Here is a 25,818-nt window from a genome sequence, read left to right as displayed (position 1 = left end):
GGTGGCTGAGGCCACAAAGAGAAGCTGATGAGGGGCAGCAGGGGCAGCCAGGGCATTTCCTTTCTGAACTGTCCCCACTCAGATGAAAGCACCATGACTGACACACATCTGTGCACAAGGCGAGTAGCCATGGAGCAGCTCCTCCGAGAGCAGACAAGGCACGAGAGGCACAGAGAACCCCATTTCAGAGCACCGTATGGTGGCACACTGGGAGAGAAGGCTCCTGACAGAGGGGCTCTGTGAAGCTGAAGCTGTACCTCCCTGTGGAGTTGCAACTCACACACGCATGCACACATTCATACACTCATACACGTGCACACACATGCACAAACCCCCACACACTCACAAGCCTATGTGTATGCACACACATGTGCATACACTCACACGTAAACGCAGCCACCCCCACCCAGCACCAGGTACCCACTCTCGAACTCCAGAGGTTCCTGGGCGCAGGTCATCGAGCCTGTCCAGGGCCCCAGCTCCCAGCTATGCTCATCCCAAATCGCTCTCGAGACTGCCCAGAGCATGACTCCAGCTATGGAGTCATGGGGGCCCTCCTCAGCCTCCTCCAGTTCACAGGCCCTTTCCTGGTCCTCAGGACCAGGGCAGATCCCAACCAGTGAACTGGAGAAGAGGGGCTTGGGACACAAGGGGATAAGAAATGAGTGCCCCAAAATGCTGTAATAACCATTCATCACCAACTTGAATGGGTCTATAATCCTAAATATGAAAAACAGATGCAGGTATTAAGCCAATGTTTATGGAGATACTCAGCCCTCCCAAATCCCAAGAAAGGATTAGGCCTTCCAAAAAATTCTAGTGACAACTTTCTAGGAAGAGCAGGCCTTTGGTGATGGCTGGTCTTGAGGGCTGGGAATGGATGGCTGAGCTCCAGGAGGAACTAAGCTCAGGTGCAGCCTGTCCAAGGGCAGTGGGAGGCTCCAGTATGATACTAGAACATTCTGTTGCCAAGGAGAAGGTCCGCCCTCTGTATAAAGTTCAGACAGTGCCCTCCACACAGGCTTCTGCCAGCCCTCATGACCTTGTGGCTGGCCTCTCTGTCCTCCCCATTCCTCACATCCAGCCAGTTTCTCCCACACATGGGGCCAGGGTTGCTCAGCCCTTTATACCCGGCCATAATGAGAGAAAAAGCATTTATGCTGAGGTGATTTTTGCCAAGAAAGAAGGCAACCATGGCTTGTTTCTGTCATTCCTGCTGCACTAACCCTGTCAAAGTGTGACAGCCACTGCTTCCCAGGTGGCAAGACAAGAAATGCTGGGTTGAGAAGCTGGTCCAATGACCTTGAATTTCTGGAGAGAGAACTTGGAGGCCTTGCTCTTCTCCCTTTTCTGGGCTCATAACCCCAACAAATACAATCATTCTTCCACAATGTGGTGGTGAGTCATCCACACTGGGTGACCAATGGAGGCCTGGTAATTATCCAAAAAATTAAGCCTCAACAGAGCAATTTATCTGGCCATCCATTGTGAAATATATCTCAGACATTCTAAAAAGATAAGAAAGAAAAGAAAAATTCAGCCTGTAATCTTAGTACTCTGGGAGGCCCTGGCTAGGAGCTTGAGACCAGCCTGGGCAACATAGTGAGAGCCCCATCTCTACAAAAAAAATATTAAAATTATCCAGGTGTGATGGCACACACCTGTAGTGCCAGCTACTTGGGAGGCTGAGGTGGGAGGATCACTTGAGCCAAGAAGTTCAAGGCTGCAGTGAGCTATGATTGTGGCACTGCACTCCAGCCTGGATGACAGAGTGAGACCCTGTCCCTAAAAAAGAAAAAAAAACAAAAAAACAAAAAAATAAAGAAAAGAAAAATCCAACCCCGACAGAACAAGATCAAAGCTAGGTATCCTCCTGTTTCCCCAACTTCCTTCTGGGAGAGCCTCCCTCTAGAACTTTCTGTCCTCCTGGAAAGTGGCCTTGAGTTCAGCAACATTTACTGGACACGGCACTTACTTGGTCCAGACACTGGGGACTTAAAGAACACAGCCTGGTGGGGGCACAAGGTACAGAAACCATGAGGCCACGCTGGCCCTCCCAGCCTGCTGGCCCCAACCTCCCCTCCAAGTGACACCCTGAGGGTGCACATCCTATCCCTCTGCCCAGAAGCCCCTCTTCCTACCACAGCTCCTTCTCTGACTCCTTGGCAGAGCCTGTGTGTCCTTCAAAGTCCAGCTCAGACACCACCCTGACTGCCAGAGCCCCTTCCTACCAAAAGTGTCCCCTCTGCATCAGTGCTTCACTCCAAGCCCCAAAATGCTTCCATTATGGCCAGCATCTACCATCAACTGCCCAATTCAAACCCCAGCCACTCTTTCTAGAATTTAACCTCAAAATCTGTGTCCTCGTCTATAGAATAATAATCGTTGCTAAGTTGAATACCTGTATGCAACTGAATTTGAGTATGTGTATAGGGAGGCACAGGTGAGACCATTCAGATAACAGGCCATGTGTGGTACGTGCACACACTAGCTCTTAGAAAACATCTGCTAAGTATTCTGATGACTGGTTTGAGTCCAACCCCCTGATCTGTGGATCCCTGAATCTGTAGGGTCTGACCCAGGGCCAGAGCACAGAGGTTCTGATATTGATCTGTCACACTCACTGTACCTAGCATTTTGGAGAGCCCTGCAGGGGAGTAGGAGGGAGACTTGCCCTGTGGAGAGCTGGGTCGCTGCCCCATGTGCTTACTGGCTTGTGCATTTCATTCCTCAGGTTGTTTGAGCTTGATAAGTGTAAATTATGTAGCCAGTGCATGAATGATCAGGGATACATACTTTGACCTGCACTGGGGCAGGAACACAGGACCTCCTCCTGGACCTGGCTTCCACCGGAGCAGAGCCCAAGGCAGGCCTCATCCTATGCAGAAAGCTCTGTTGTGGTTTTTAGAAACCACCCTCAGGAAGAGGAATGGCCAGGGGAGCAGAAAGGAGGAAATGTCAGCCCCGAAGTTGCATTCTTGAGTTGGTCTCCTCTATGGACAACTGAGGCTCTGTCCCTCAGCGACCCTCTGAGGAGCTGGGGAGAATGGAGCTTGTCTGCACATGCCTTGCTCATAGGAGTGCTGGCCTGGTATGGTCCTGGTATCCCACCCTGCCCGATCTGAGAAGCCCAGGAGAGGGCAAAAGGGGCTGTTGGTCACACCTGCATACAGCAGTGGCTGGTGCAAAGATAAGCCTGGAAGCTGTGAGGAGGCATAAGAAGTGTCCGGCGCCTAGACCCATCACTCCGCAAGAGACAGGCCTGTTGGTGTCATGTGGAGAAAGACCCTAGGGCTCCAAGCTCTCAGGGTGCCAGACCAAAGACTCTGCAAGACCCTTGTCAGCCTGTCACCCAATGGGTGCTCTCTAGAGGACAGAGGGGTAAATGGCAGAGACACCTGAGGAACAGGCTTTCATGACGCCACGGAGCACCAGGTAAACTCCAGACAAGTCCACACCGTGAGGCCCAGGCCCAAGGGGCAGGGGACAGGAGGAGCCCCATGCCTTGTTGCAGGGGAAATCTGCTGCCCTGGCCCAGCCTCTTTGGGGACGCTGCATCAGGACAGGCTTACCCTGGTGGCGTCGCTTGTTTCCAGTGTGCAATGTCTGCAGGGACATCTGGGTCCCTGGCTAGAACCCCTCGTCCTGCCTCTTGAGTGCTCAGGGTATGCTACGGAAATGCAGACGAATTTTAACAGGATCCAAAGCTAAATGCAATCAGGGAGAAATGAAAACTTGGGCAAAACACGTCACATGTTCTGAGGTCAAAGGTGAAAGCTGTTTGTGACTGTCGCACACCACTTCAACTCTCTGTCACAGCCCTGCCTCTCCCCAGTGTACTGCCCTGATAGTTGAGTGATGTTTTAAGTATGAAAAACTGTCACGCCTGGATGGTGGGGGGCCCTGGAAACCTGAGCTGCTGGGAAAACATGCTCCCCTCCTCCAGGAGGAGGACACAAGCCCACACCCCTAAGCCACTGTCATGGGGCTGCTCTGATGGGCTTCAGGATGTGCCCCAGCCTGGAAGGAGCTTGCTGATTCTTGCCTCTGAACGGCCACGTCCTGAGCTGGAGCACCGGAAGACAGCTATGGTGCCCAGAGGCCTGGGAGCTGTGGGGTAGCCTGGCCCCACTGCAGGTGGCAGATCTGCGAGCCACAAGAAATGCTCTGCTATTTCGTACAATGCATTCTTCAGAGGCTGGTGCAATAGAGTTTAATTAACTTCCTCTGGAAGAAGACTATATTACATGCAGACTTATAAGAAAGAGAAATAACTTGAATTTGGTTTGTTTGCTGTTCTTGGTGTGCACATTCATAAATCCCTAAAAACCCCGAAGCACAAGCACTGCCCCTGCCGCTCCTGCTCTCTGCTTGGTGGTCAGGCCACTCCATGCAGCAGACCAGCTCAGGCCTATGTGGCCTGGAACCATCTCTTCTACATGAGACAAGGCCAGGAGCTCTGCCCCCACCCACAAGCACATGGAGAGGGAGAGGGAGCCCCCTGCCTGAGCAGCAGAGATCCCAGGAAGGAGGCCAAGCCCTCCTCACACAGGAGGTCTGCAGGTGCCCTCTGAGGTGAGGGCTGCCTCTCCCAAACAGCATAAAGTGCAGCCCAGACCAGAATGTTTTGGAAGGACTCAGAAACAAGAAAGTGTGTGCTGAGTAAGGGCAGGGGCTGCAAAATACAGGGAAGAGAAGCCACCTTGCAGCCTGGACTGTGAGTTGTGCAAGCCCTGCCGGCTGCAGCCTGCCCTCCCAGGCTGGAGATTAACACAGGAGCAGACGGCTTGGCTCAGAACCAAGTGTGACTAATTGAGAGGACAAACAGGAAGGCTTTTCACCTGCCCAGACCTCATTCAGGGTTCCCTACGAGACGATAGCATCAGGAGCCCTGGCGAGTACAGGCAGTTTTGTTCCTTGCTCTGAGTCTCTTGTGCTGATGACGTCAAAGGGGCCTAAGACAGTGCCCCCAAACCTGGACAGAGTGTGGAGGAGAAAGAAGGCTGGTGAGCAAGCATTTTGGCCTTGAAGACCAGATCGCTCATCCCAAAGCTTGGGTCCCTGGGAGCTGGGTTTACTGATTCCCCTTGTGATTCTAGCTCCTTTAACCTTAAGACGGAGGCTTTCTTCAGGCAATTACCCAGGAATGGGATTTTCTTCCAGCACAGCAGAGAAAACAGGATTAAGCAAGGGGCTCTGGATCCTAAGACAGCCTCCGGAGCTGGCAGGAGAGTCTGGTGGCTTCCGCGCTGGGCCAGACTTCCACCCAGGTTTCCAGTGACAAGGTTGTTGGGTTTTAAGGGAGAAATGCAAATCTGATGAACATTTAACTCCATTAAGCAGATAGCTTCAGGTTTGTCCTGGAGGACTCAGAGGTCTCTGACCCCTGACACATCTACACTTGACCTGTAGCCAAAAATAGTTAAAAAGATTATACAGCCCTAGAAACCTGGCCCTGTCTTCAGTGCCCACAGGGTAAAACGTATCTTCTGGGCTCATGGAAGTGCTGCAGTCACAGTGCCCTCCTGCCCTCTCATATACGGGGGTACAGAGCCAGAAGCAAATGGGAGAGGAACATTCCCCTAAACCCTAGTTCCAGCCCACACAGCCAAAAGCCAACTCCCCCTTAGAAAACCTTAGTATGCGTGTCAGCCAAATTCCTTAGGGTTGAGGCAGAGGTGTAGCGAGGGAAGCTTGCCTGACTAGAGTCAAGACGCAGGTATGTTTAGCATGGGAAGGAAGGTATGACAGTCCCCACACACAGAGACGCAGAGAGAGAGAGAGATGCACACAGAAACACACAAAAACATACAGACAAGATACAGAAACAACACTCACAGGCAGTCACACAGACATACATGCACACATACACGCAGACTCATACAGATAGGCACACACAGAGGCACAGTCACACACAAAGACAGACAGACAGACAAACAGAGACACACATACAGATCTGTGGCCATCTCCACTGAATTGCCAGGGACATCACTGAAACAACTTGAACTCTGTCCACACCTGATTCAGGCAATAAGTATCTGTGGGTCAGGGCAGGGGTTATGGGTGGATCCCACCGTGGTGTGACTGTGGGGAGAGTCCAGGGCAGCTCAGCAGCCTCCAGGGAAGGACACAGCCCAGGAGAGGTGCTAGGGGAGTCTGGGGCCTTGGTGGGTGGCTTGGACAGGTAGTGGGAGCAGCACCCAAGGGATACGGGGGCCCAGCCAGTTGAGTGGCAGGGGCTCTAGCCAGCCTGGGCATGGGTGCCTTTTCCACCCAGGGTAAACCGTAGCCACAGGGGCAGGGGTCCCCGAGGAGAAGGTGGCACAAGGAAGGGCTCTCAAGGCACCTTCTTGAAGACCAGGAAGACTTTGTGAAAGGAAAATAAATCTCAGGACCCCAAAATCACTAAGCCAAAGGGAAAAGTCAAGCTGGTGTAAACCAAAAATAAAATTCTAAGTCCCCCGACCAGAACAGACCCTTCCTCTCAGCAAGAGCATTCCAAAGCTAACCTGAAAAACAAGTTCAGGCCATGATGGGAAGAGAAGTCAGGCATGACTCATTATACCCTCTTCCCTTTTGGAATTACTGATAGAACACGGTCTTTAAGTCTGATAAGAAACATTTACAATCTATTGTCCCGGAAGCCTGCTACCTGGAGGCTTCACTTACGGTCTCCACAAACGCTTATCTTAACCCAGACATTCCTAAGTCTTTAGACAATAACTTAACTCTTTCAACCAACTGTCAATCAGAGTATCTTTGAATCTACCTGTGAGTTGGAAGCCCCACCTTCCAGTTGTCCCGCTTTTCCAGACCGAACCAAAGTACATTTACATGTATTTGATTGATGTTTACATCTCCCTAAAATGTACAAGCTGTACTCCATCCACCTTGGATACATGATCTCAGAACCTCCTGGGGTTGTGTCACGGGCCACTGGTCACTCATATTTGGCTCAGAATAAATCTATTCAAATACTTCAGAGAGTTTGACTCTTTTTGTCGACACTGGGAACTGCATCAGGCCTCCCATTTTATTCCTAAATAAGGTAGCTACAAAGATAAAAAAAAAAAAAAAGCTACATACCTCCTTCACAATTTGACTCAAGATCTATACCCTAAAACAGTTCTGTTGATTTTCACCCTGGCAATGTAAATTGGTAAGTTATCTTCACAGGTATGGGACAAAGGACAGAACTCAAAGTCATCCCTCTGGTCACCTGAGACAAATGCATATCTGATGGCTTCCTCTTGTTTATGTATAAAAATGCAGATTTGGCCGGGCACAGTGGTTCACGCCTGTAATCCCGGCACTTTGGGGGACTGAGGCGGGTGGATCACCTGAGGTCAGGAGTTCAAGACTAGCTTGGCTAACATGGTGAAACCCTGTGTCTACTAAAAAATTTTAAAAATTAGCCAGGCGTGGTGGCACGTGCCTGTAATCCCAGCTACTCGGGAGGCTGAGGCAGGAGAATCACTTGAACCCAGGAGGCAGAAGTTGCAGTGAGCCGAGATTGCGCCACTGCACTCCAGCCTGGGCGACAAGAGTGTGAAACTCCATCTCAAAAAAAAAAAAAAAAAAAGTGCAGATTCACTGAGCCAGACTTAGGCATAAGTGACTATTCCTCTACCTGCCTCTCACATGTAAATTGTATATTCAGTGAAAGGCTTATCAAAGACCCAAAAGAATGCAACCTTTTGTCTCTTCTTTAGCTATGACCTGGAATGCCCTCCCACTCCTCCCAGCTTCCAGTCGTCCCATCTTTCTGGACTGAACCAATGTACTTCTCACACATATTGACTGATGACTCATGTCTCTCTAAAATGTATAAAAGCAAGCTGTGGCCCGACCATCTTGGACACATGTCGTCAGGACCTCCTGAGGCTGTGTCACGGGTTCATCCTTAACCTTGGCAAAATTAACTTTCTAAATTGATTGAGGCAAGTCTCAGATACTTTTGGGTTCACAACCTGATGAGAGAATAGAAAGGCCCCAGTCTGCTGATTGCCACCCTCAACATAGCACAGCCACATACCCCCAAATACAGCACACACACCCCAACACGGCACACACTGAGGCTGCTGCTCCAAGCAGCACAACAGCTCATGGGACATTCAGGTGCTGCCTCCCCATCCCTGGGCTCAGGGCCAAACCTAAACTACCTTTAAGGAACAAGAATCTAAGCCAACACATGCACCCCCAGCCCCTTTACAACAAGTTTCACAGAACCTTAGGTACAGAGAGGTAAGAAATTTCATCCAAATGTGAGAAAACAGCCTTCTACTCTCATAATTGAAGGAAGTGTGCTCAAATGCCAAAGTGTAGTACTAAGTTTCTGGAAAACTTACTTCCCTGGCTGAGGGTGGTGGAGGGAAGGACACTGATTCATCAAGAAGAGGAAAATGTTCCAAGTACAATGTATAAAGAAGCATGCGATATATTTTTTAAGAATTTCCATTAAAATGGTTCTTTCAAAAAAAAAAAGCTCTGATGCCTAACGGGTGAGCTTCAGCTCCCAGCAAAAATGCACACTTTGTGAATTGTATGCTCACTCCACTCTGTCCTTAAGTAATCTTAATGTCGTCTAAGTTTCAGATGCCCCTTTATTTCTCTTCTATCAGTATTTGGATTAAAAAAACAAAAAGAAAAGAACAAAGCAGAAGCACCCGCTATTGCAAGGTATGCTCTTACCCGCCCCTCTCCCTGCCCATTCTGGCTTGGCATGACAGCCCTGGGCTGTGACCACCTGCCTGCCCAGAGCAGGGGACATCTCGAAGGGAGAGGTCCTGTTAACTCTAAGCCTAGCAATGTCCTGTGCTGGCTTTCTGGCCTAGAGCAGGCAGGAGAATTTGTCCTGCTCCTGCCCTGGTTTGTTTCAGCTTTGTGGAATCTAAAAGAAAGACTGAAAGAGAGGACTACTCAATGATTCTAAGCAAGGTAAGATAGGTTGTAGTGATCCCTGAGCATGCAGCTCATGGAGACAGGAATGATAATTTTATAAACTGCTGCAGATACTGAACAGAACCTTTTAAAAATCAAGGCTTTTGATATTGATAATTAATCTCTGTCTCTCCCTATTCTTTTCTGAGACGAAGTCTTGCTCTGTTGCCCAGGCTGAAGTTCAGTGGTGTGATCTCAGCTTACTGCAACCTCTGCCTCTACAGTGCAAGCGATTCTCCTGCCTCTGCCTCCTGAGTAGCTGGGACAACAGGCATGTGCCACCATGCCTACCTAATTTTTGTATTTTTAGTAGAGACGGGGTTTCCCTTTGTTGGCCAGGCTGGTTGGTCTTGGACTCCTGGCCTCAAGTGATCCACCCACATCAGCTTCCCAAAGTGCTGGGATGATAGGTGTGAGCCACCACGCCCGGCCAACTCTCCCTCTTCTTTCTAAATGTTATTGTGTGATCAGGCAGCCACAGGAGCCTGTCACTTATCAGCACATCTTGTCTCAATACCAGCCTGGTGGGGAGCAGGGGTTACTGCCCCCCACCACACCAACTACTCCGCATTCTGTTCCCTCCCTCTTGACCCCATGGGCCTGCTGGTGGCAGCAGAGCGGCACATTGGCCAGAGAGGCTGCAGACCCCCTGCCAGGGGGTGAAGCAGCTCATCGCCAGAACTGCAAATGCCCAGACGCAGGAGAGACACTGGCCTGAAGGCAAAGGACCCTAGATGAGGTTAGGGCCCAGGGAAAGGGAGGTGACACCAAGAGGCACGGATTCTAACCGCAACTCTGTCACTAGAGTCTAGTGTTCTCACCTGCAGAGTGTGGCTGGTGATGCCAACCTCACGGGGTGGTCCTGAGGACTGACGGAGCTGAAGGAAATCAGGCAGAGGTTCTGAACTGCCACCAGGAAGCCAATGCTTTGTTTTCAGCTATGGGACTACCATTAATGTGGGACGCCTTACAGTGTCACAGACATCATTAAATGCGTTCAATGCTCAAGTGCCTGGTTACGTGCCTGGTACTACACTAGGCCACACGAATTCCACAAGCCCAGGGCAAACGGCTCCTTACCAAAAAGTAAATGATGCTGGGGGGAATCCCACAAACTCCCAGAAACTGCAGATGAAACATCAGATAAGCATGTCCATACATTTTTGTATACAGAAGGTTTCTCAGATTCTCAGAGTGGCCCATGACCCTATAAGAACCACAGTTCTAGGGCTTATGATCCAAAACGAGAGTAGGTACGAGCCATGGCCACAGGAAAGGCTGCTGGTGCCAGCGACTGAGCATGAAGGCACAGGATGGCAGAGGAGATGCTTTCCTCCCCAGTGGGCAGATGGCAGGCCCCACTCCAGCAGGGACCTATCACCTTCACGTCAGCCCATGCTATGCAGGACCAAGTGTGTGTGTGGCAGCTGGGCACAGTGTCCAGTGAGAACATGACACTTGGGCCTCAGATCTGGGTGTGGCTGGAGTCTGTGGGGAGAGTGAAAGCTTTACCTTGGGGAGGCATGTGTGGAAACAAACTCACTTCAGCAGTCTCGAGGACTTTTGCCATTTGAGGTGCTGGGGGTGGGGAGGGCAGCAATGACTAGAGGCTGACAGTGTGGTCATCTGACAATCTTAAGAGCAGATTCCACTTTTTTTTTTTTTTTTTTTTTTTACATTTTTAAGTGTGAATCAGAGGCTGCTCCTGCCCCAGGCCCCACAGCCATCGCACAGAGCAAGGCCAGAGGTCTCCCAACCAGCACCTGAGCACTCTCTACTGCCCTTCAAACATACACCAAGCCCGCACTTACAGGGCCTTTGCACTTCTTCCTAAAACCTGCACTGCTCTCAGACATCGAAACAGTAATATTTTGCATAACACCATTTACTCTGAAAATTTGGGCTGCAAGTATGCCTTCAAGTAAAAAATATAATAGACTATGTGAGTGGGAGTCATTTTTCCAGCTAACAGACATTTTGTGCTGAGTATGATCTAAGAGCATTAAATGTACATTTATGGCGGGAAAAGCAGCAACTTAGGGAGCTCCATTGGAACAATATAAAATCCTATAATAAAGGCTATTCACAGCCAGGTGCAGTAGCTCATGCCCGTAATCCCAGCACTTTGGGGAGCTGAGGCAGGTGGATCACTTGAGTCCAGGAGTTAGAGACCAGCCTGGACAACACGGTGAAACTCCATCTCCCCCCCAAAAATACAGAAAATTAGCCAGGTGTTGTGGCACACACCTAGAGTCCCAGCTGCTCTGGAGGCTGAGGCAGGAGATCACTTGATCCCAGGAGGCAGAGGCTGCATTGAGCCGAGATCACACCACTGCACTCCAGCCTTGGTGACAGAATGAGATCCTATCTCAAAAAAAAAAGGCTATTCATGAAACCAAATAATTTTAAACTATGGTGAGCATATGAGCATAGTATTCTTAAGTGTTTGAGTTTTGAAAATCACATTTGTAATAACATTTTCAAATAATAAAATTCAGCAAGTAGTGGTGGGAAAACTGAAATACCCACATGTAAAAGAATGATGCCGGACCCTTAGCTTAATGGTATGTAAAAATTGATGCAAAATGGATCAAAGATCTAAACTGAAGAGATAAAACTATAAAACGAAGAAGAAAACACAGGAGAAAATCCTTGTGACCAAACATTTGATAATGATTTCTTGGATATGACACCAAAAGCATAGGCAATAAAAGAAAAAAATCAATAAACTAGACTTAACCAAAATGAACTCTTGCACATCAAAGGACACTATTAATAGAGTGCAGAAGCCCAGAGAGTAGGAGTTAGTACCCGAAAAATCCTACATCTGATAAGGCGTTCGCTCCTGTAACTCAACAACAGAGAGCAAACAATCCAACTCAAAAATGGGCAAAGGCCTTGAATAGACTTTTCTCCAAAGAAGAGATACAAACGGCCAATAAGCACAAGGAAAGATGCTCAACATTATTCGTCATTAGGGAAATGCAAATGAAAACCTCAATAAGATGCATTTCACACCCATTATCAATGGCTATTATCAATAAAACAGAAAATAACGAATGTTGATAAACACGTGGAGAAACTGGAGCCCTTGGGCACTGCTGCTGGTGGGGATGTAAAGCGGTGCGGCTGCTATGGAAAGCAATTGGCAGTTCCTCAGAGAGCTACACAAAGAATTACCATGTGATTCGGCAATTTCACTCTTAAGTACACACCCCAAAAAATTGAAAGCAGAAATTCAAACAGATACCTGTACCCCAATGTTCACAGCAATACTATTCACAACAGCCACAAGGTGAAAACAAGCCAAGTGTCCCTCAACAGATGGATGAATGAACGAAATGTGCTGCGTCCACACACTGGATGATACAGCCAGAAGAGGGAATGAGTTCTGACACTCGCTACAACACGGATGAACCTTGAGGTCACGATGCTAAGTGAAATACGCCAGACCCAAAAGAACAAAGATCATATGACTCTACTTCTATGAGGTGCATGGAGTAGTCAAATGCATGGAGACAAAGAAGAGCAGATATTAGGGGCCAGGGGAGAAAGGTTTAAGGAATGTATTGTTATATAACAGGTACAGAGTTTCTGTTTGGCATGAAGAAAAGTTTCAGAAATAGATAACGGTAATGATTATAAAACACTATGACATATTTAATGCCACTGATTCTTCACTTTAAAATGGTTAAAACATAAATTTTATATTAGGTATATTTAACAATTTTTAAAACTTTTAAAATTACAAATTAAAAAGGACAGTAACAACAGTTTTCATTTTGTAGCATGCACTAATTAGCACAAAGACTCCGATTTCTTAGTCTACATCTGGAGATAAATTTAAATGTGTGTATTCTCAGAGCAGAGGGGCAGCCATGGCTCTTAAAGATGAGAGTTTGTGAAGGCAGAGGTGTACCAGTTATCTCTTGCCCTTCTTACCTGAGCCTGGACTCAAAAAGCATCCAAAGACCTTTCAATGCCCTATAGGATGCCACATCCTACACTTTATCAGGGTCTATACTCGGGATCCTACACTGGTTGGAGAAGTTCTGAGGCATTCTCAGCATCTATGCCATGGAAGAAAACAGAGCAAACTTCAGGACTTCTCAGAAAATTAGTAAGTCTGCAAAAGTTTTTATCAACCTTTTCCATTTATATTAACATGTGGCAAAATAGGTAATGGCAGGTCCAGCCGAATCAATGGAATGGGCAGGCACATTTACAAGCTTTATTCAAAACCTCTGTAAACCAAAAATAAAATTCTAAGCCCCTCAACCATCTGAATGGACCCCTCCTCTCAGCCAAGGGCCTTCCGAAGCTGGCCTGAAAAACTAGTTCAGGCCGTGATGGGAAGTGAAGGTCAGACATGCCTCATTATGTCATGACGGGAAGTGGAGGTCAGACATGCCTCATTATGCCCTCCTCCCTTTGGAATTCAGGTACAACTGACCTGTATAAACATTAAAACAGAGATCTTGAGACTTTTTGTTGCAATAAGACACCAAATTCTAGCTTGACTCTAGTATAGCATCACATGACAGATACCAGGCCATGAAAGAAATCAAAATATTTTACCCAAAAATATATTTCTTTGACATATTTTGAAATGGCCCTGCAAAGCCGTCTCTTGTGGGGAAAAATCTACATTCCGTAGAGAATCCTTTTCCTCTTCTCTGATCCAGGAGAGAATTAACTAAGAGTCTGATACCTTTTTAAGTCTGGTAAGAAACATTTCCAATCTATTCTCTCTAAAGCCTGCTACCTGAAGGCTTCATCTGCATAATAAAAAGCTTGGTCGCCACAATAGATACTCCCTCCTAGGGATTCCAGGTCTTCTGATAATAACTTAACTCTTTTAACCAATTGCCGATTAGAAAATCTTTGAATCTGCCTATGACCTAGAACACGCCCCCGGCCCCCTCCAATTGTCCCGCCTTTCCAGACAAAACAAATATATCTTACATCTTACATCTATTGATTGATGTCTTATGTCTCTCTACAATGCATAAAACCAAACTGTGGCCCATCCACCTTGGGCACATGTTCCCACAACTTCCTGGGGCTGTGTCACAGGCCATTGGTCACTCACATTTGGCTCAGAATAAGTCTCTTCAAATATTTTACAGAGTTTGACTCTTTTCGTCAACACTTCCTTGACCCCGGCCTGGCTTCCAGCCTTGGTCTAATTTTCTTCAGGCTCCAGACCTGTGATCCTATGCTTGGTACTTTAACTTTAAAATCCTCTGGAATGAGTGAATGGCACAGGCGATATAACTGTACGGAACTAGAAGAACTCTGTGGCATGAGGCTTATCCCAAGCTATGCCATGAGGAGGCATGGGTCTCCAAAGCCACCCATGAAGTCTCCATATTGCTCTCAGTCAGAACAAGGGTTTGCTCTTTTCAGACTGAAGAGAAAGCAGCTCTGATGGCTAATGAGCTGCCAGACAGCAAGAGGAATGCTCGGAGCCGTCTGGGGGAAGGGGTGAGGAAGGAGGGAGTAAAGTCTGACATCTGGCCTGCCAGGTTTCACACCTTTACATACAAACTGATGGTGCCAAGGAGAAAAATAGTTCCTTAACTTAATAAATGTAAGAGGAATTCTGTTAAAATTACATTTCAAGGCTGGGCACGGTGGCTCATGCCTGTAATCCCAGCACTTTGGGAGACCGAGGCGGGCGGATCACTTGAGATCCGGAATTTAGACCAGCCTGGACAACATGGTGAAAACATGTCTCTACTGAAAGTATAAAAATTAGCCAGGCATGGTGGCACACGCCTGTAATCCCAGCTACTCAGGAGGCTGAGGCAGGAGAATCGCTTGAACCCAGAAGGCAGAGGCTGCAGTGAGCCAAGATGGAGCCACTGCACTCCTGCCTGGGTGACAAAGCAAGACTCTTGTGTCAAAAAAATAAAAATATAGGCCGGGTGCCGTGGCTCATGCCTTGGCTCCCAGCACTTTGGGAGGCCAAGGCGGGTGGATCACCTGAGGTCAGGAGTTCAAGACCAGCTTGGCCAACATGGCCAAACCCCATCTCTACTAAAAGTAACAAAAATTAACTAGGCGTGGTGGCGGGTGCCTGTAATCTCAGCGACTCAGGAAGCTAAGGCAGGAGAATCGCTTGAACCCAGGAGGTGGAGGTTGCAGTGAGCCAAGATCACACCATTGCACTTCCAGCCTGGGCAACAAAAGCAAAACTCCGTCTAAAACAAACATACAACATTTCAAAATATATGCACTATTTTACTTTGTCTGATTTTAAAATTCACGAGATCTGCAAAATACATGCTTTTATGAATACCTTTTAAAAAACTGAGTAGGTTTTCTTTAGATAACTAGTTGTAGAAAAATTAAAGAACCTATGTTTTCCTGTTGACCTTCATATGAAGAGCAGGAGGCAGGTCACTCCTTAAAACTGGCCTTATGTACTTTTCCTAGGATATACATTCAAAATATGGAGTTGTCATATGTTTCTTCCTAAAAGAGTTTTCGTAAGAACTCTTGCTATTCTTAGCACCTCAAAATCAGGAGAAAATAAATGATCCTTCTTAATCACATCCATCCACCAATTAGCTAAACTACACAACATCCAAGAGTCTGGCCAACACTCACTCCTCTCTATACACTGTTGACCCCATCTCTGGCAGAAAGAGGTCCTGTAGTTCTAGAGGCAGCATCCCCCATTACCTTATTAAATAAATAGCAATCAAAAAGAAGACAGCACCATGATATTAAGTATAGAAACACAACATTCTTAATTTTATTCACCAATAATCAGGACCTGCAGAACCACATAGCACAGATGGATCAATTTCTGCCTCCATGAATTTTAAATTGCCTTTTGCAACATTCCTCTGGCTCGGATGAGCTAGTGTTCCACAATATGCTGGCTCGTGAAATCCAAGCAACTGTGCCTTCCTCTACACTTCTTCACTCAGCCTCAGCCTTAAATTGCACACTGCCTATAAAAATCTACTTAAAAGAAAAATGAAGTTACTCTAAAATGCCATATGCAACAAAACAGCTTATTCTTGTAGACGCGGCTGCCACTGGTGAGATGCACCTGCATTTGTTCTGCTCTTACAGCATGCTCAGGGCCCAGCAGCCCTCCAGCATCACACTGAAGGAAGCAGCCCAGGAAAAGGAGGGAATGTGTTCACGTGACGTGACTTCAAGGATTGATTTAAATGGTGATATGGTTAGGCTTTGTGTCCCCACCCATATCGCATCCTGAATTATAATCCCCATAATCCCCATGTGTCAAGGGAGAGACCAGGTGGAGGTGACTGGATTATGGGGGCGGTTTCCCCCATGCTGTTCTCGTGATAGTGAGTTCTCAAGAAAGCCGATGGTTTTAGAAACATTTGGTAGGTTCTCCTGCATTCATTCTCCTTCCTGCCACCTTGAGAAGAAGGTGCCTGGCTTCCCCTTCAACCATGATTGTAAGTTTCCTGAGACCTCCCCAGCCACAGTGAACTGTGAGTCAATTAAACCTCTTTCCTCTATAAATTACCAAGTCTCAGGCATTTCTTTACAGCAGTGTGAAAGCAGACTAATACAAATGGCAACTCTCACCAATCATGGTGTCCATGAGAAATGAAGTGTATTCTCCCTTGTTCTCTGCCAGTGGCCTAGAAAACAAGCTGGACAGCAACCAGTAGGTAGATAAGACAGACACGGCAGGGCCCTGGCATACAGGTACACCCATGCACAAAAAGGGAACTGGAACTATCATTTCATTTATGGAATCTCAACTAACTGCATGTGTTCTAATCTATTATACAAGTTGTTTTTACAGCATTTGTTATAAGAAAAATAGGACTTCTAAGTTTATAGCCAAAGAGCCCAGAACAGTTTAAGGAGAGTTTTTTTTCCCACCAACCAAGAGTAGCATGGTAATATGCAAAGATCAACTTCCTGTATCAAGTTTAGATTTTAGACAGCAAGGGTTGTAATACAACTCTTCTGACTTTCTTTATTCAAAAATAAAAGAGGCACAAAAAACATAGAACTAAAATGTCCAATGTCATCCGAAATAGCAGGTTCACTAAAAGGTTGTAAAAGTAAACTTGCATTTTGGGGGGATTAATTACAATTACTAGAGAGAGAATGAATTGCTTTTCAAAAAAATGTATCTCAGGAAAATGCTGACCAATGGGGTAGATGGTTATTTAATTTCCCTGTTTTATAGGTGAACCTACAGGTCATGGTCTGCTGAGCAGCACGAAGCTGCCCTAAGCAAGCCCTCTTCCAGCCAGCACAGACATGGACCACTTTTCTGGAAGGACAGGTTCTTTCATGGCCTCTCCTTTGGCAAGCTTAACCAACCACCTACAAGTACTCTCATTTCCAAGACAAGTTATGTGGGATACGTATCAATTCATGTCCATCTCTAGTCAATCACATTTTGCCAATTCTAACACATGGCACATGGTGATGGTTTTGGAGTATCAAATGAGGGACCTGGGGAGGAGAAGGGACACTGGCATTCTCATCAAAACCCTGGTTGCCGAGCACACCTACACATTATGCTCCAGAGTGCGGAGATCTTCCAGGAGCTCCCGGGCTGCAGTTTGCAGGCGGGGGTTGCGGCTCTTGGACATTGCCAGGATGCGTTGCAGGGGCAGGGAGCTCCGGAACTCAGAGGCCGACTTGGAGAAGACTTCAGGTTCCAGAACCACAGACTGGACAAGCCTCAGTACATGAAGGCACACCTCTGCATCTGGATCTAGGGGAAAGAGGTAATGCTTCTGGTTAGAATAAAATTTTCTTTTTTTCTTTTTGTTTTATTTTTTGAGACAGAGTCTCACTCTGTCACCCAGGCTGGAGTGCGGTGGCGTGATCTCTGCTCACTGCAACCTCCGCCTCCCAGGCTCAAGAGACTCTCCTGCCTCAGCTTTCCTCTGTAACTGAGGCAGGAGTTTCCCAAGTAACTGAGATAACAGGTGTGTGCCACCATGCCTCGCTAATTTTTTGTATTTTTAGTAGAGATGGAGTTTCATCATATTGGTCAGGCTGGTCTCAAACTCCTGACCTCAAGTGATCCACCCACCTCGGCCTCCCACAGTGCTGGGATTACAGGCATGAGCCACCACGCCTGGCCTAGAATAAAATGTTCTACTGCAATCTACCCCTCAAGGGGTTCCTGGCCTTTCTGAATAACAGGTTTGACAGTTTAGAAAACTACAGGTTAATCTAGAAACACAGTCACTGCTTGATATAAAAGCTTAGCTCATAAAAGCAGCATCAAAAAACTCAATAGTCTAATAACCATCATCTTCAAATATTACAGTCATATAATTTTAAAGTGCTAAACTAGAAAGATGGGGGCTTTCTCTGTTTGCTAGTGAAGACTAAACTCTGATTTTTTTATCTTGCCCAAATTCCTATCTAAGGGGTCTGGGGAGTCATGTCCTACAAATCATAAATTCTCATCAGATGGGTTTTATTTAACCCTATATATTGTGACTTTCCAACCTGACTCTGGCATAACGTTATGAGACAAGAAAGAAAATAAAAATATTTTACCCCAAAATATGTTTCTTTGCCATATTTTGAAATGGCCCTGCAAAGCTGTTCTTTGTGGGGGAAAATCGGCATTTGTAAAGAATCTTTACTAACATAGCTAGATCTTTTTCTTCGAGACCCTCCCAATCCTAAAGAGATTAACTAAGATCTGAATAGGAAACATTTGTCATCTATTGTCTCTAAGGCAGCCACCATAAGACTTCAAAAGAACTTTGAGGTCCACAATCTTTACCTTAACCTGAACATTCCCTTTCTATCAATCCCAGGTCTTTATCAATCAGAAAATGTTTAAATTCACCTATAGCCTGGAAGCCCCACGCCCCCCGGCTTTGAGTTGTCCCACTTTTCTGGACCAAACCAATGTATTTCTTAAATGTTTTTGATTGATGTCTCACACCTCTCTAAAATGGATAAAGCCAAGCCACACCCAACCACCTTGGGCACATGTTCTCAGGACCTCACTCATATTTGGCTCAGAACAAATCTCTTCAAATATTTTGTAGAGTTTGACTCTTTGTCGACGCTAGCATTCTGTCCACTTATAAGATTGTTTTAAAAAGTATTACTTCTTTTTCACTCCAATTGCAGCAAATCCCTCAGGGACCACATACAGATACAGCACTTATCAGGGCCACTAAGTTTACACAATGTCACTGGGTATATAAAATTCACATTGTTTATTTTCCATGAGAATGGCCCCAGGAGTCATAGAATCTGGTAGCCTTGCATACATTGTAGCAACCACTAAAAAATAGCTAGACAAACCCACTGGAAGCTTCAATCCATCACCAGAGTAGAGCCAACCTTCCTTACCATTCCTCTCTACTGGCAGCCTTTACGATGCCGTAAATTCACTTCTTGACTGGGTACTGTAATTGGAACCAGGCTCAAAATCAGCACCTCTTTTTTAGCACATTTACTTAACAACAACAAAAAAAAAGCAAAAAAAACCAAAACCAAAACAAAAACAAAACCTTCTAAGATGTAGACTGAAAGAGCAGACTAAACAGTCTCTCAGTGGGAGCTGCCACAGCACTAAGCCCTAACAAGAAGCTTCTCACCTACAGAATCAGAAGACTGCTGTGGCCAGGGAAGATAAAAGGCAATCTGCTCTAACCCTCGGATAGGGTCCAGGAGTCATCTTAAGCCAGACTGTTAGAGTCCTCCTACTTTGGGGGAAGGGAGGGGAACTTTCTCTAGTAGAGACCTGCCAAAGATAAGGGGCAGCTAAGGCAGACACAGAGTCAAGGCCAAAGGCCATGGGTGAAGATGCTTTAGCAACTCAGCCCTCATCCTAAGCTCAAGGAAAGGTTAGAGGAATTTGAAGCCAGTGGGATGGAAGGTACATACACAACAACAAAACCCAGACCCATCTCAACTCCCCAATAATGAAAGCCCAGCAGAAAAAGAAGAGTGGCCATTTCTGAGTATAACACTATCTACCCACCTCATTCCCCTCTACAGAGAGGGTACGCTATGGCCCAGAGGCCAAAGGTAGCCCATGACCTGTTTCTGTACAGCCTGCAAGCTAAGAATGGTTTTACTTTTTTCTTCTTCTTCTTCTTTTGGAGACAGGGTCTTGCTCTGTCTTCCAGGCTGGAGTACTATGGTACAATCATGGCTCACTGCAGTCTCAATCTCCCGGGCTCAAGCCATCCTCCCACCTTGGCCTCCCAAGAAAGCGGGACCATAGTACATGTGGCCACGCCCAGTTAATTTTTCGAATTTTTTTGTAGAGACGGTGTCTCACCACATTGCCCAGGCTGGTATCAAACCTCTGGGTTCAAACAATCCTCCCACCTCAGTCTCCCAAAGGGCCAGAATTAGAGGCATGAACCATTGCACCCTGCCAGGTTTTACATTTTTTAAGGGTAATTTTTTAAAAGTAAAAACCAGAAGAATAATATGCAACAGGGACTACACGTGGCCCTCAAAACTCAAAATATTTATTTGGCCCATTACAGAAAAAGTTTGTTGACCTTGCCTACTGCCCTCCACACAATGTCCAACACTGAAATCAAAAATTACAATGAAGAGGCAATGGAGGCCAGGCACAGTGGCTCACACCTGTAATCCCAGCACTTTGGGAGGCCAATGAGGGCAGATCACGAGGTCAGGAGTTTGAGACCAGCCTGGCCAACATGGTGAAACCCCATCTCTACTAAAAATATAACAAATTAGCTGGGTGTGGTGGTGCACGCCTGTAATCCCAGCTACTCAGGAGGCCGAGGCAGGAGAATCGCTTGAACCCAGGAAGCAGAGGTTGCAGTGAGCTGAGGTTGCACCACTGCACTCCAGCCTGGGTGACAGAGTGAGACTCTGTCTCAAAAACAAACAAACAAACAAACAAAATAAGGCAAAGGAAACAAAAGGCTCATTGTCAAGTGACAATCAACAGAAGCAGACACACAGATAACCTGGAATAATAATACAGGAATTTCAGAAAAATAATCTGAAATAAATATGATTAATAGATGGGAAAACACTGTTTTAAGGTACTTACACTATACCTGAAGCAGCAGATTATTATTTAAAGGTAACAGTCATGCAATGCATAACACTTCAGAGGGCTTCATTGTCAAATTCTATCAAACAATTAAAACAGAAATAATAGAAATTTTAAACAAGTCTTCCAGAAAACAGAAGAGGAGGAAATAAGTCAACTTTTTTTTACGAGGCCAGAATTACACTGACACCAAAACTAGATAAAGATGTTAAAATAAAAGAACAGACCAATATCCCTCATAAACAAAGACACAAAAATCCTAAACAAAAAAAATAGCAAATTGCATTCAGCAATATATAAAAAGGATAATACTTCACAGCCAATAGATACTTATTCCAGGAATGGAAGGCTGGCTCATTATTTGCAAATCAGTCACCATCACCTACCATAACAATAGACTAAAGAAGAAAAAAAAATTCTCTCTTCAATAAATGCAGAAAAGGCTTTTGACAAAATTCAACATCTGTTCATAATAGTAATAATAATAATAAATCTTCAGCAAAACAGGAATAAAAACAAACATCCTGAACCAGATTAGGGGCATCTAAAAAAAACACATGGCTAACATTATACTTAATGGTAGAAGACTGAATGCTTCTTTCCTAAGATGAAGTACAATGCGAGAATATCCTATCACCCCTATTCAAAATCATACTAGAGATCCTAGCCTGTGCAGTAAGGCAAGAAAAAGAAATAAAAGGTTTATCGATTAGAAAGGCAGAAATGAAACTGTCTCTATTTGCAGGTGATATGATTGTCTATACAGAAAATCCCAAAGAAACTAGAAAAAAAGTTATTAGAACTAATTGAGTTTAGCAAGGTCACAGAATACAAATTCAACATACAAAGGTCAATTGTATCCACATACTTATAATAAAAAATTAAAAATCTAATGGTTTTTAAAAATGACCATGTATTATATAATAGCACCAAAACATGAAACACTTCAGTATAAATCTCATGAAACTATGTGTAAGATTTCTATGCTGAAAAACAACAAAACACAGATATAAGGAAGTAATAAAGATCAGAGAAAAAAAAACCCACAAAGGATCAACGAAATAAAAAGTTGTTTTTTTGACAAGATAAAATTGATAAAGCACTTCCTAGACTAACCAAGAAAAAGAGAAGACACAAATAAACAAAATCAGAAATTAAAAAGGAGACATTACAACTGATACCATGGAAATACAAAAGATCACCAGAGACTATTATGAACAACTATACACTAACTACCTAGAAAACCTAGAGGAAATGGATAAATTCCTAAACACATACAATCTACTAGATTGAATCAGGAAGAAATAGAATACCTGAACAGAGCAATGACAAGAAATGAAATTGAATCAGTAACAAAAAGTCTCCCAATGAAGTCCAAGACTGGATGGCTTCGCTACCAAACTTCTACAAAACTTTCAAAGAACTAACACCAATTCTCCTAAAACTATTCCAAAAAATTGAAGAGAAAGGGATTCTCCCTAAATCACTCTATGAAGTCAGCATTATCCTGATAGTAAAACCAGACACAGATGCAACAAAAAATGAAAATTATATGCTAGGCCAGGTGTAGTGGCTCACACCTATAATCCCAACACTTTGGGAGGCCGAGGCGGGTGGATCATGAGGTCAGGAATTCAAGACCAGCCTGGCCAACATGGTGAAACCCCGTCTCTACTAAAAATACAAAAATTAGCCAGGCGTGGTGGCATGCGTCTGTAATCCCAGCTGCTTGGAAGGCTGAGGCAGAAGAATTGCTTGAACCTGGGAGGCAGAGGTTGCAGTGAGCCGAGATTGCGCCACTACACTCCAGCCTGGGTGACAGAGCAAGACTCCATCTCGAACAACAACACACACACAAAAAAGAAAGAAAATTATAGGCTAACATTCCTAATGAATATAGACTTAGAAATTCTCAACAAAATACTAGCAAACTGAATCCAACTGCACAACAGAAAAATAACACATCATTATCAAATGGAACTTATCCCAGGGATTCAAGGATGGTTCAACATATGCAAATCAATAAACATGATACATTACATCAACAGAACAAAGGACAAAACCATATGATCATTCAACAGATGCTGAAAAAGCATTTGGTAAAATTCAACATCCTTTTACGATAAAAACCTTAAAAAAACTAAGGATAGAAGGAATATACCTCAACAAAATAAAGGCCACATGTGACAAATCCACAGCTAACATCATACTAAATGAGAAATGCTGAAATCCTTTCAGCCAAGAACCGCAACAAGACAAGATGCCCACTTTCACCACTCCTATCCAACATAGTACTGGAAGACCTAGCCAGAGCAATCAGACAAGATAAATAAATAAAAGGCAGCAAAATTGGAAAAGAAGAAGTGAAACTGTCCTTCTTTGCTAAAGATATGATCTTCTACCTAGAAAAATCTAAAGAGTCCACCAAAAAACTGTTAGAACTGATAAATCCAGTGAAGCTGCAGGATACAAAATCAATATACAAAAATCAGCAGTGTTTCTATACACCAAGAATGAACAAGCTGAGAAAGAAATAAAGAATGAAGTCGCATTTACAACAGCTACCAAAAAATTAAAATACTTAGGAATAAATTTATCCTAGGAGGTGAAAGATCTCAAGGAAAATGACAAAACACTGATGAAAGAAATTGAATAGGACATAAACAAAAAGACATCCCATGTTCAAAGACTGGAAGAATTAATAGCCTCAAAATAATCATACTGCACAAAGCCATCTACAGATTCAACGCAATCTCTGTCAAAATACCAATGTCATTTTTCACAGAAATTGAAAAAAAATCTTAAAATTTGCATGGAACCAAAAGAATCCAAATAGCCAATGCAATTGAGAGCAAAAAAAAAAAAAAAAAAAGGAAAAGAAAAAAGCAGGAGGCATCGTATTACCTGACTTCAAAACAGATTACAAAGCTTTAGTAACCGAAATAGCATGGTACTGATATAAAAACAGACACACACACCAATGGAACAGAATCCAGAATCCAGAAATAAATCCACATATTTACAACAGAGGTGCCAAGAATATACCTTGGGGGAAGGACAGTCTCTTTGATAAATGGTACTGGGAAAACTGGATATCCATATGCAGAAGAATGAAACTCGATCCCTATCTCTCACCAAATATTTACAAAGCAACTCAAGATGGATTGAAGCTTAAATGTTAGACCCAAAACTAAAAACTACTAGAAGAAAATATAGGGAATACACTTCAGGACATTTGGTACAGGCAAATATTTTATAGCTAAGACCTCGAAAGCACAGACAACAAACAAAAATAGACAAACGGGACTATATTGAACTAAAAACCTTCTGCACAGCAAAAGAAACAAGAATGAAGAGACAATGTGCTGAATGGGAGAAACTATTTGCAAACTATTCCTCTGACAAGGGGATCTATCTAAAAGGAACTCAAACAACTCTAATAAAAGAACAAATAATCCCATTAAAAAGTGAGCAAAAGATTTGAACAGATATTCCTCAAAATAAGCCATACAAATGGCCAATAAGTACACAAAAAATGCTCAGTATCACTAATCATCAGGGAAATGCAAACCAAAATCACAATGAGATATCATCTTACCCCAGTTAGAATGGCTATCACCAAAAAGACAAAAAACAGATGCTGGCGAGGATGTAGAGAAAAGGGAACTTTTACAATTGTTGATAGGCATGTAAATTAGAATAGCCACTACAGAAAACAGCATGGAGATTTCTCAAGAAACTAGAAATAGAACTACCATGTGATCCAGCAATTCCACTTCTGGATATTTATGCAAAGGAAAAGTAATCAATATATCAAAGGGATACCCCCATGTTTATTGCAGCACTGTTCCTAATAGCCAAGAGACAAAATCAACCTAAAAATGTCTGTCAACAGGTGAATGGATAAAGAAAATGTGGTATATATACACAGTGGAATACTGTTCAGTCTTAGAAAAGAATGAAATTATGTCATTTGTAGCAACATGGATAGAACTGCAGGTCATTAAGTGAAATAAGCCACGCATAGAAAGACAAATTTTGCATGTTCTCACTCATATGTGGAAACTAAAAAGTGGATCTCATGAAGGTAGAGAGGAGAGCGACTGATAGCAGAGGCTGGGAAGGGTCTGTGGGTTGAAGGGGGGATGAGAGAGGTTGGTCAATACAAACACAGTTAGATAGAAGGTGTAAGTACTAATGTTTGAGAGTAGAGTAGAGTGATGATAGTTAACAACAATGTATACTATATTTCAAAGTAGCTAGAAGAATGTGAAATGTTCTCAATACATAGAAATAATACTCAAGGTGATGGATACTCCAAATACCCTGAATTTATCAGCTTGATCAGTATATATTCTATGTGTGCAATAAAATATCACATTATCACCCCATAAATATGTAAAATATTATATATAAAAAAGCCTGAGAACAGAATGACGGGAAGGATAAAGGAAGACGATGATGGAAGGGGAGGACAGAGAGAAGAAAAGAGAAAGAAAAAGAAACATTTGCCAAAGTCCTTCCCATATCTCCTGGTGAACTGAACTCGTGTTCTCCCAGACCCATGAACTCAGCAACAGGGTTCAGCAACTCCTGCCCACCCACCCTAGCCCTTACTGACACATCCACTCCGATTCCTGGCTGTACCAGGAATCTCACGGCCTGGGCTCACATCCTGCTCTGCCACTTGCTCCCTGGGTGAATCAGCACTGACCTGGCAGGGCTGGCGAGTTAATGCATGGGAAGTGCTCACAACAGGGCTCAGCACAGAGGAAGCACTGAGAACTGCTCACGATCACCATCATCATCTCATCAAGTACTTTGTACTGTCTGAATCTAGT

At 44.6% G+C, this 25,818-nt stretch overlaps 1 protein-coding gene across 6 annotated transcripts in view; it reads right to left on the bottom strand.

Moving 5' to 3' along the window:
• HSF2BP (heat shock transcription factor 2 binding protein) overlaps window positions 1-25,818 on the bottom strand; it is a 156,403-nt gene that overhangs the window by 39,675 nt on the left and 90,910 nt on the right. For 4 of the 6 annotated variants that reach the window (XM_058427935.1, XM_058427936.1, XM_058427938.1 and 1 more), the window contains exon 9: window positions 17,467-17,671. In XM_058427935.1, the coding sequence (XP_058283918.1) occupies window positions 17,467-17,671 (205 nt within the window). Of the gene's footprint in view, window positions 1-13,264; window positions 13,394-16,865; window positions 17,672-25,818 lie in introns of those variants that run through there. The other 2 variants (XM_032175365.2, XM_032175366.2) reach the window with 2 other exon arrangements.

This window comes from Hylobates moloch, unplaced genomic scaffold (assembly GCF_009828535.3).
Source record: "Hylobates moloch isolate HMO894 unplaced genomic scaffold, HMol_V3 SCAFFOLD_14, whole genome shotgun sequence".
In the NCBI taxonomy this organism is placed as follows: Eukaryota; Metazoa; Chordata; class Mammalia; order Primates; family Hylobatidae; genus Hylobates; species Hylobates moloch.
This window is presented reverse-complemented; position numbering and strand designations above follow the sequence as displayed.